The 12,381-nt window shown below is 36.9% G+C and overlaps 1 protein-coding gene across 6 annotated transcripts in view; it reads right to left on the bottom strand.

Moving 5' to 3' along the window:
- CDK14 (cyclin dependent kinase 14) overlaps positions 1 to 12,381 on the bottom strand; it is a 223,208-nt gene that overhangs the window by 137,406 nt on the left and 73,421 nt on the right. For 4 of the 6 annotated variants that reach the window (XM_081163263.1, XM_081163266.1, XM_081163265.1 and 1 more), the window contains 3 exons: positions 10,784 to 11,029; positions 3,706 to 3,800; positions 1,270 to 1,349 (listed from right to left, as the gene is read on the bottom strand). In XM_081163263.1, coding sequence (XP_081019389.1) covers positions 1,270 to 1,349; positions 3,706 to 3,800; positions 10,784 to 11,029 — 421 coding nt within the window. Of the gene's footprint in view, positions 1 to 1,269; positions 1,350 to 3,705; positions 3,801 to 7,286; positions 7,918 to 7,940; positions 8,706 to 10,783; positions 11,030 to 12,381 lie in introns of those variants that run through there. The other 2 variants (XM_081163268.1, XM_081163267.1) reach the window with 2 other exon arrangements.

A 12,381-nucleotide genomic window follows, 5' to 3' on the forward strand; every position in this document is an offset into this window, starting at 1 on the left:
GCCCATCCTATACAAGACTATTCACAAGTATGTATGTTATTTTTTTTTTTTTAAAAAAGGGTGCAAATTAGAATTCCACCAGAAAAAAATGCTGGTCAGAATTAAGATAGCGTTCAGCTGAAATTGAGCTGAAAAAAATATTTGGGTTAATCTTTGGGTCAAAAAAGAATACTAAATCAATGTTGACATCCTGAACATTATGTCTGTCCTGGAAGCCACCAAGCAGTAAGTCCTTTTTAATGTATCTTAATTTACAGACATAATCTTACTAGTGGAGCACCCTACTATTCAAAAAATGACTACTACTTCTATTAAGCTATCAAACTGACTACGCAAATCAGACTGAAAATTGAGCCCTTGAAGGAATGTTGCTGATTCAGAACACAGCACATAAATCTATTTTTAAGGTACAATATTTACTTATTGTGCCAAAATGTTCAGCAGCAGAACCAAAGCCTGCCGGATTGGGTGCACAACCCTCATGCATCCAATGCATGTAGAAAGTAGGCTTCAGCTCTACACAGCTGATAAACGCTCTACACAGCTGATAAACAGCTGATTCAGGCACACATGGTACTTTCAGTCTCAAAGTCAGGACTTCAAAGCGCTCCAAAAAGGCACCAAAAAGGTTCCCCACCCCTACAGCCTAAAGCAACATTTGAGCTAAATTCCCTCAAGCGTTCCTGTTCTAGAAGGACTTATTTCCCAAGCACAGGGATGTATCTTATAGACATGGTTAGAGACACATGTCCTGAACATGTATGGTAAAACCGTCTAAACACACATTTTAATCTTCTAACTAGCAATACACACTACTTCAGAGGTTGCTTCTTGAAACTTGCACTTCTATATATATTCCAATACTTTAGTGTGACTTAACATATGAGCTATTATTAATGGACTGCTGCCAAGTTAAATTTATTATCAGTTAGGGTGCTACTTCACAGCAAGCAGTTCTCTTAACCAACAATGTGAACTCCCACTGGAATTTCTGCACCTCCGCAAATGCATACATACTGTCATGTACACCTGATACCAGTTCTTATATAAGCTAGAAATAAAGAAGCACAGATTTGTTTTATTTCATGTCAACTCCCACACAACAGGGTGCTTTTGGCTTTTAAGTAGCAATCCTCCTCCTACAAGAAACATAACCATATAATTTGAGAAACCCAAGGTTCTCCAGCAACAAGAAGCTGAAAAGATGTATGTTGCAATTACAAAGGAGGAAGAGAAAACCAAGAGCAGTAAATAAAGAAACAAGTGTACCTTCCCTGATGGCTGTAAACGGAGTGCCTTCCTCCTCTTGAAGTCTAATCACCTTTAGCGCCACCAACTTTCCATTTACCCTGGAGTAATGCAAACAAACATTACACAAACAAAATTAGGTTTAGCACATTTCAATAATAGGTTTTTCTATATACAGAACATCCTATTTCTCTGGTCCAACGTCTGCCACCCATAAAAGCAAGATGCTAGCAGCTTTGAAATATTCAACTTATCAAATCTTTATCTCAGGTATACCAAATTATAGCATTAAAATAAAATGCTTTACAAAGTTAGAGTAATGAACTGATGACCTTCATTCGCTCCACATTTTGAGCTTTCATTTTTTAAATTGTAGATCTCTAGTCCTCATAAAAAGAAATTTATGAAGCAAAATTTGCAGGTGCCCTTATAAGCAGTTTTTGTTATTTTTTGGTGAAATGTGCTGACATGCTTGCTCCCTAGTTGTCAATGTTTCTGTGAGTTGTGATTGATAAGTTCTAAATAAGTTTGGGTTACTTCACAACACTGAGTATCTCTGCTATATGATTCACCTCCCCATAGCTTTTGGGATAGAACAATTTTGCTGTAATTTGAGAGAGGCTTCAAGATTCAACTGATCATGGATAACTTGAGGACTGACCTTTGTTATTATTTATATGACCTATCATTATGAATTAAGAGCTGACTTAATAATTTTGTTAAGATTTTTAAAATACCTTTGGGGATGTGGGGTGAATAGTTATTCAATCAGGTTTTCAGGTGGTTGAAAACAAACTGATTCAGTTAAAAGCAATATTGGTATGATTTTGCTTTTCCAGCTGTTTCTACTGATGCAATTTTAAATCCCCTCATGCCTTGTGAAACGTGCAGATGTGGCTATCACAGTATTTCCTTTCAGCCAATAAAGGATAATTTGAGATGCTGAAAATGAACTACACAGCCTATTAAAATCTGCTTGTACATTTATTTGGAATGTAATCTGATCAGTATTTCCCAATAGTTTTTTCCATGTTTTTGGATGTTCTTAATTTTAAAAAAATGTTTTAGATTCCTTTATTTTCAATTTCTTTGTTTTGTTGCCTTGATTGCCACCCTCAGCTCCTTCGGGAGGGTGGGACAGAAGTTTAAGCAGACACCATCTAGACTAGTTTACTTGATTTGTACCTCTTGAGCATTTGATTATTAAATAGCCATTGTTTGTAGAGCCACTATAGTGGAAAGAACCTGAGAAGAATAACAGTTCTTATAATCTTTTGGACTAATTAATATAATCAAGACAAAAGATGTGTATAGTTGAAATGTTACATCACCCACCCTGATTACTACAATATTTTCCTCTTATGTCTGTTCTTGTCTTCTTACTTCTATCCAAAACTCTGATACAAAAAGCTTTCATCACCCTATTAATTCAGACCAGACAATGCTTTTCCCAAAGGCCCCAACGCTGGCTTCCTGTCAAATGAAACACATATTCTTCATCCTTAACTTCCATGGCCTTCCTCCTCTGTTCCCCCACAACCAGTCTCTGTCCCCATATATTCTTGTCTAGGACCTTCACTTCTCCAGCTCCACCAGCTTCAGCTGAGGAAAGGCTTACGCTGACTTGCAACCTTTTATTTAAAAAGGAAAGAACCATGCTGTTTCTTTATTGACTTCAGGCTGACAAGAGAAGCCATATGTAAAAAACATGCTGGAGCTGTGCTTCCTCCCTCTATGTTTTATGGGTCTGAAAGGCTTTGGAAAGGCATGTTGCAATTTAGCATGTGGTCTGATTTCAAGCAAGCAGATGAGAACACACACCAAGTAAGGCTGAGGCATGCCCTACGTGCCGATAGTTGGACATGTGCAGACACATTCCTTCTTTTTTGGTGGGTGGGCAAACAGCTGCATGAAATGGGCCCACATAGGTATATACATAACATACATAGGCAGATGCACACCTACCACCTCACTATGATAAAATAGCGCTAACATAAAACTTTTCTAATAATTGGCTTTTCTCTTGAAAATTTACTTTGTGTATAACCTCTTAGTTATGAAAAATAATGGGCTGCAGCCAGAAACCAATACTACAACACAACTGGAACTGAAAGTGTTATATAAATGGTTCAAAAAACTAAAAGCATTTTCTTCCAAAACATAACTGTAGGTCACAGGCCTGCCAATATTGCTCTTTTGGCATTACTGCACTTAGTAATATCCTGCACTTAGCACAACAATAATGGGAAATGGGAAGAGGCTTGTACTGAATACTCTTCTTCATTCTCTCTACATACTAAAAACATTAGATTTAAAATTCAATCTAAAAAACAATTCAAAATGGTTACCTTCTACTCCTACCTCACAATATATTTTATTTAAAAATAGTGGAATTGTTTATGAAGCAGCTGGTCTGCATCACAAGTACGTAAATGTACATGATAAAAATGTACTTACTTGCTTTTCCCTTTGTATACTGTGGCATATGAGCCTTCTCCCAGTTTTTCCAGTTTTTCATAAGAGTCTGCTTTTCCAAACTTGGGACTTGTTGGCTAAGTAAGAAAAGAAACGGAGAGATAAAATTTTCAGCACTCACACACTACCATTAACTGTGTTGAGCCAACCCTATGAAGAACAACTGTTATTACCAAAACTAATGAGATTATACTTTGGATATTTAATGCCTGACATTGTCAGGTACCAAGGGCAACGTCTAACGATATCCATTTAAATATCACTCAGCACTCCAGATGGTCACTGCCTATTTCAACAGTATTCCTATGTCAGTGGAGTTGTCAGAAAGACTTAGCCCATACAGAAGAATGAAATTTGGATTTGTTGCAGAATTTCTGTAAAGATGAGATTAACGAACAGCTGTACCAAGATGTCCAATTGACCATGCTTTATTCACTAGACAGCATAACCAAAGTAATTTTTATTATTATTCATTGAACTTCTAAACCACTCTTCATCTAGGTGTCTCCCAGTTTACAATTATAAAATACAAATAAACTAACCATTTCAAACAGTAAAACCAAAGTGTGAAAAAAGGGAAACAAACAGAAGCACATCAGCAGACACAATAATCCCTGTACTCGAGCCCTGAGTAGTCTAATCAGCTCCTCCAAAGGTCTTGATGACAGATGTGTTTTTATCTGGCGCCAGAAGCCCAACAAAATAAGAAACCAACCACTCCACCAGGGGAAGGGAATGCCACAATCAGGCACCACTACAGAAACCCATCCCTGTTGATAGATCACTGACTAGGGCCCACTCCGCTGACCTCTATGTCTGGGTTAGCTGGTACAGGGACAAGCACTCCATCGGATAGTTGGGTCACAAGCCATTTAGCAATGTATATGTAAATGCTATAAACTTGCTCAGTAGGCAGCAAATCCATTTCATACTGTATGAACTAACACTTTCCAATATCTCCAGTGATACTGTTAAAAATGGCATTGATCATCTGGAGTGCTCATATTTAGATGGAACTTATTCAACATCATTGTCCTTGGCATATAACAATGAAGTCCTTCGTTCTCAAGGCAACCAGAACATTGCAAAAAGCTTTGACACATTTAACGGGACGGGGAATCAAAGCCAAGTTTTTGAGCATGGATTGATTTCTAAACATTTATTTCAAATGTTTCTTGACAAGTTGGGGAAGGGAACCTATGGTCCAAGCCACTCTACTTTGCCCTAGGCCATATTTCCTTCCTAAGGTTTAGCAGCCCTGCTCTGCACTCTCCTGAAGTGCTTTTGAAGGACTGCAATGTGTTCTTCTACTGCAATAATACATTTTGCTTGCCAGGCTGGAAAGATGTGGGCATAAAAACCAGGGCCAAATCAAGGTTTCTGTGGGTGCTTCGGCAATGGTTGCTGGTGAACTCCTAGTCTGCTTGCTTTCATCTTCAAACTATACTTCTCCTCCCTCTTGGTCTCACCCTTTTAAAGTAAAACATAATCTTAACCAATATAGCAACTTCCGATTGTCAAGGAAAAACATCATGAAACATTGGACTTTTGATATGATTGTCTTTTCCTCTTAATTGACTAGATGAATACACCACCCCGTGCATCCAAAATTAGCCTTTGGGTCTCCCTACTATCCCTCTCACTTTACATGTCCTTTCGAGGAGATAAAAACATAACATTTTTGTACATTTTACATTATTTTCTGTCCTGGGATACATTTCAAATAATCCTGGCTTAGAACTGTATATGAAATAGGTATTCTGGCTTACAAATAACTCTGGCCAATTGCTAAGCACGCTGGCTTGTTCAACTAAATATTTATTATTTGTCTATCACTGAAATTACTCATATTTGACTAGTTCTAAGAAATACAGTGATTGTTAGCAACAGCTACAGAATACTGAAAAACTACTCAATATTTTTCTTGAAGGTCCTGTTCCACATGCCAATTAGCTACTGAACACTGTGAGTCTCAGTGCTGGATTTGAGAGCCAGTGGCAACCCTGTGAACAGGCACAGGGTTGCCTGGTAGTCACTATGTCATTTGTGGCTAATGACATTTAGCCCTTTAGTTTTAATAACAGAAATGTTTGTTACAGCATGATCATCTCATCCTGTACTCATAATCCAGGATTTAAACATGAACCAAAGATAACAAGGTTCCTCAATGGTTACTCCCTAGATTAATTTGAGTTAACCTGTAAATTAAGAATTGCTACTTTCAACTAGCTGAAAGTTCTAAAAAGAGAACAACTAGCTAAAAGTTAAGCTGATTCATGAGTAATGCATGAAGCATGTTGAATTTGCCCAACAGCATTATTTTTTTCCAAATGCAGTGAGTGGGTTTCTTTTCCATTAAGGCACAGAATCACTAGGGGCAGGAGATGCTTTTGAGGACTAGGCTGCCTGTACCAGAAGGACACAGTACATTTTTTAAGGATCAATTTTCACTGGCAGATCAACTCTAAAAAGAGCACTTTTATAGCATCCAAAGGGGTATTTTAGCAAACATTTCTTAAAACACACATTTATTTCAACAAATACCACTATGTTTGTATTTTGCTTTGCAATGATGACTAATCTCAGGAAATGTAGCACTACTCCAAAATGTCCAGAATTCTGAAATAATCTTTATCACGAAATTCCACTGACATAAATCAGAGGTTTATACATTTGAAAATTAAGTCTGCTTTATTTGCTCAAATATTTTATGGGAGCTAACAATTTAGCAGCAGAAATGGCTCCCACTCCTGTTCTGCTTTTTTCTCTACTATTGGCTGCCCTGAAACACCAGCTTGATGAACTAAGGAATCTCATGGTATCTCGTAAAAACAAACATCACTACCTGTCTTATAAACAAGTATTAGAGTTTGAAAATAATGTTGTTCCAGAGCTCTAGAAAATGACCACGAAAGGAAAATTCTTGAAAGCCAGATTTTAATTTTCAACCAAATACTTTGCTTGTAATTTTTCACTAGTATACATCAAAAAGTTGACAGCTGAAAATGTTAACCAGTTAGTCAAAAGTTTTTAACTTTTAACAAACTTTTAAAATTGTTAACTGAGTAACTACTTAATTCCCAAGACCATTTGTATATGTTTGACCATTTGCATATTATTTATCAAGCAATCCGTTTTGATCTGCACATTATTCAATACAGCAAAAAAAAAAAAAATTCCCTGATGCAACTTTTTCAGACAGGTACATATATATATATAAATAGGAAAACAAGCCTAAGGACCTGTGGAATTAATTATTCAGAACCCAATATACTTGGTTAGACAACAGAAGCGTAGCCCTTCTACAAAGCACTGCATGTTGTTATGAAAAACCCAGAAGGAGACACAGGGAAGATTTAATCAACTCTCATTTTTTTAAAGGTGGCTGAAGAGGGTGCAAAAAAGATTATCTCCCCCCCCCCCCCCAATATCTCAAGCCATGCTTGTAGGATATGCAAGGCTTCTGAATGAGTGGTTGTAATTTGAATTAAAGGACGAAAGAACAGCAGTTACTTCAAATGACCAGGAAAGGGCTGGGTCTTATTTATGTACTCTAGACTTACGCTGATTTCTTTACTGCATCCCTCAGGGGGTTCAGACACCTCGCTGAAAATGGCATCTGGTCCCTCTGCTACAGAACTCAAGATGGTGGATGATTCCCCTGCCTTTGAATCACATACCTCTTCTGAAACAGAAGGGCTGAGGGGGGGCTTCATGTCCTGAGAACTCATGAGCGGTGTTTCCCATTACAAAAGGAGACAACACTTGTGTGTAAACTCCCACACCTATGCACTTTACCTCAGAAACAGCCTCTGGGGTATTTTTAAGCTTTTCAAACAACAGATTAGAACACCTTAAGAGGGTAAAATAACACCACCTCAAGAAGCCTTTTTAAACTGTAGTTTGTACGATACTACAAAAACAATGAATACCAACCCCCCCCAAACCCCAAATGTGCCTTGTGTCAGCTTAAATGCACATTTAATTTTATTTACGTATCATTAAAAACATTTATAAATGTTTTTAAATGGCTTCCTTCACTTGGTAAAGTTCACGAAGGACAATTGTAAAGATCTGGGCCTCCACTCCTATTTATTTTGTCAACAAAGGCAACATTTAATTGCCTGTGCATCTCTGCAACTAACACTATTATTTATTTTCTACTCTAAAATTAGAGTACATAATAAGCCTTTTAAAGAAGTGCCCAATCTCTTTACCTTTCACTTCAGAAAACAACTTAACAGCCAGGGAGATCATAAAATGAGTGGGTTGGAGGTAGGAAAAGCTTGTTTGTTTAGCAGTAAGATATTTTAAAAACAGTTCCAAATTTGAAAGAGGGAGGAGCCATGCATGCAGAGGCTGTTCTCTATCACAGGCAAGAATCTGACTGAAAATATTGGAAAACTAATAAAAATTTATTTGACAAAAGAATCTGACTGAAAATAACGTTGAATCCCTCCGCCTTCTGACATGGGTATCTTTCAGCAGCCTCCAAAGTTCAAGGGGAGGGCATTCCTGCTGAGATTCCAAAAATGGCACCATTAATTTCTCTTCAATTAATCTTTTGTCTACATCTTAAGTATTTTCCATACAGCCTTATGAGAAATTAGTCAGTTTCCCCAGTGGTCAAAGAAACCTAGTTTGCCTGCAAAATTCTCAGATAAATGTCAGTGTCCAAAGTTAGACACAACTGTTAAATACAAATACATAAAGTTTTCCAGCTAAGAAGGCTGTAACAAGCAATACAAAATAATTACAAACTACTATTTCTTTTAATTACAAATAAAAATATGAGCCTTGTTAACGGGTTTTCTGGTCCTGAACAGAGGCCCTTACAGCAAAGTCCCACCTTTAAAGCCTAAATATTTACTTTAGTCTGTCCAATCAGACACACACACACACACACACAATTAGGTACGCTTAAAGTATTACAACTAGTAAAACCAACACAATAACCCCCCACATCTGAAAACTGTCAAAGACTCTTTGTGTGAATAACTGACATGCCCAGGAGTTGGGGAGTATCCGTTCTAGATGGGGTTGGACCCCCTGTGAAGAAACAGGTTTCCCTTAGGCCCAGTTAACTTCTGGATAATTTCGCTGAAGCTTTCTCTTCCCATTAATAATATTTTTTTTTCTCATTAACTGATGGCAAATGGTCAAAAAAATGCAGGAGAATTTTTTGTCACAGCACTAAAAAAGAGCACTGGAACTTTGGTAGATTGGATTGGCATCTCTATAGCTAGTGCAACATACAGATCATTTCTTGGTTACATACAAGACATAGTGGGTGGGGAGCCTAGTCCTACAGAGACATTGCCAACTTCCCTTCCCACATATTAATTCAGAATACAATTTCCTGGTACTGCATTGTCAGTCAAACTAATTAAAATCCATCCTCAGTAATTCAACATGAATTTAAAAAATAAGACTATAACATCACTTTGGGTGTACAAAAAGTCAGTAGAATTCCATCAGTTTTACTTTGTGTAAATGCAGTTGCCACTTAAGGGTTTTACCCTCTCCTAGTTTGGAAAAACAATGCTTTGTTGTGAAAAAAAATGCTTCTACCGGTTATATTTGCACATGCTCTTAGATTCATATTCATTTTTCATAAAGTAACAGGATGCTAATGTTATGCTTAAAATATCTAGTTCTGAAATTGTGTCTAGGGATATGACATGTCCACAGGATATTAAATCTCAATATAAAATTATCCATGGAGCAATAAACACGCTCACAGTGCCTCTGTAGAAGAATTTCAGTATCAATACTGAAGATCTTGTGTCCTCAAGAGAACTAATTTCACAGCAATAAAAAGAAAATCTGAAAGTAAAGGACAAATTCAACCTTTTGTGTTCTATTCATGCAAGCCTTTTTTACAGCTGGTCAACTGAAGAGTTAAGTACATGGGATCACCTGTTTGGCTTTGACTGTGTGCAAAATACAAGCTATCTTGCATATCACAGTAATACTGTGATGTCTGGAATAAACACTAAGGACATTTGTAAATTGATGTCTCTTCTAGTCAGAAAGTCTATTTAGGCAAGAGAGTGAAGGCACCTTTATCCAACGTGGCTCAGAAACAATTCTCTGAAAAGTGTCTAGTGATACTAGTCAACCTTAAACACTTTTTTCTTTCAGTGAGAAAATGAAAATATTCTATTATTAACTGACTAGTAACCTGTAAGTAAATAGATACCATTTTCATTTTTCTGGAATTTGTATTCTTTACCTCAAAGGTCACATTACTAGAGATTTATGCAATAGTGGGAAATAAAATGTCATTTTCATACACAATAATTTGGCAGGACACCTCAGGGATAACTGCTGGCACACCAGTCATAAGCAAGGATGACATTTCATTTATCACTACTTTAAAAAGATAATACACCACATGGGGAAAGCATAACATGTTCTGAGAGCTTTGTCTGCTTCATGATTTCACAAACTATTGTGATTTGAGAAATGTTTGCTTGGTCATAATGTACTGTTTGACAAAGGTTCAGCATTGCCAATCCAGTGTTCCCGAAACAAAATTTCCAGCTTCTGATAAGAATAGTAAGTTTTTAATTTTAATTTTGTTCTGAAATATTTCTGATAAAAAGGTAGCACACAGTTTTAAAATAAACTAGCCCGCCACACTCCAAAATTTGAACTGTGGTATATACAGTAATTAATATAAAAAAAAACTCTATTAATCTTCTAAACTAACAAGAAACACCCCAAACTAGATGTTTCCTAGTATTAACAAACAATCTACTTTTTATGTTAGACGGATAGAATTCATAACCATTTCAGAGGATGGTAAAACAAGGATAACAACCTTCTGAGAACACAGCTCATTCAATGGAAGACAATATAATGATACTGAACCAATCTGGATCATGTTTATCTAAGACTAAAATTGCACATAATGAAAGCAGAGCGATATGGTTCTTTTAAAAATACACACAATCTCAGCATACCGCTTTAAGTGACATTGCTATTAAAAGCACCAAAACATTTGGAACTTGGATGGAGAATTTAGTTGAGATAAATATGGCATGTCTGGACTTACAGAGCTAGGACTGGAATGTCGTCTGATTTTAGGAGATTCTTTCCCAGTGGATGAAGTCTTGAAGTTAATGCAGGCATTGTTCTCTGAATGGACCCTCTTCACTTGATTATTTGGCTTTTCAAATGGATCAAAAGTGCTCTGTGTCCTTTGAACTCTGACTTTTTTGTCTTCTGGAATTGTGTCCAAGGGCTTGATCACAGAATCCATTCCTTGGCAATTCCGTGTAGACATCTTTGTGACACATATCTAAGGAAGGAAAGGAAAAATACGTATTAAATAACTTGATAAGGTACCATTGCTCAGGACCAAACAAAGCATTAACCAGAGGGTGGGGGTAGACTGTGTTTCCAGCTCCAGTTGTACCACTAACATAGGACATGAGATGCATATGGTACAAAAAAAGCAGCAGGCAGGTGGGTCATGGTTAACCATCTCCAACCCTCCAATTCTCCCATATACAGTGGTGCCCCGCAAGACGAATGCCTCGCAAGACGAAAAACTCGCTAGACGAAAGGGTTTTTCGGTTTTGCATTGCTTCGCTAGACAAATTTCCCTATGGGCTTGCTTCGCAAGACGAAAACGTCTTGCGCTTTTTTCTTAAAGCCGCTTGAAGAGGCGCAAGACGAAAAGACTCGCGGAACGAATTATTTTCGTCTTGCAAGGCACCACTGTAAATTATTAAAAGGTTTCCAGCTACGCTCTAATAATAGAAGAGAACCCAGTTAAGGTACAAACTGAAGAAGTATGCTGACAAGAATGCGTGGGCATAGGCGAAATTAAGCATCCTCCCTCTTACCTGCAAATCTTTCCTGAACACTCTTTCCCACCTTTAATCATGTTTCACCATGTAACATTTACCGTACTTTGACTCCTTAGTGTTTTATAATTAAATAATAATAAGTATTCAAGTGCCATTTATTCTGAAACATTGAATATACTTATTAATTCTGAAAAGTCACAAATTACACTGTTGTATTTAAATAAAAAAAGCAGCAGAAGAATATAAATAAATTAATAATACTAATTAAAGGGGAAAGTACAGATTTGGAAGTCTTGATAAAAGCCTTATGTAAACTTTATCAGCATAAATGCCAGATCACTAAGTCTTACTGTCCAGTCACTGATATCTGCTGCAAAGTATTGATTTCCATTTCTTTAAAATTAGATGAGGCCAAATTAAATAAATTGACTTATGTCAATTTAAGTCATCTTACTGTAGCATGCCTTACATAATTGTTTCATAGAGCAATGTGTATATAGCTGAATTAGTATAAGACTTGGAAAATCCAATTGGTAAAACCATACCCTATCCCTGAACCAGTGGAGGCAACATTCAGTAGTTCAATAACGCACAACATTTCTCAGGTCTTTACTTTTCCAGCAATCAGCATGAATTTTGCTACCTCCTTAAGTCTTATGATCCAATCCCAAGGCCACGAACTATGTAGTTTATTCACAAAATTATTATTTTCATTGGGAAGTGAGTATCGACAAAATGGTGGGCCAACACCATTTTTTGTGGTTGAAGCACAAAAGAATCTCTATCTAGCCTTGGGATAATTCACTTCAAAGTGTTGCCTTCATGTTTAAGTCTAGTG

This window comes from Podarcis bocagei (genome assembly GCF_964188305.1).
Source record: "Podarcis bocagei genome assembly, chromosome: 12".
Lineage (NCBI taxonomy): Eukaryota > Metazoa > Chordata > Lepidosauria > Squamata > Lacertidae > Podarcis > Podarcis bocagei.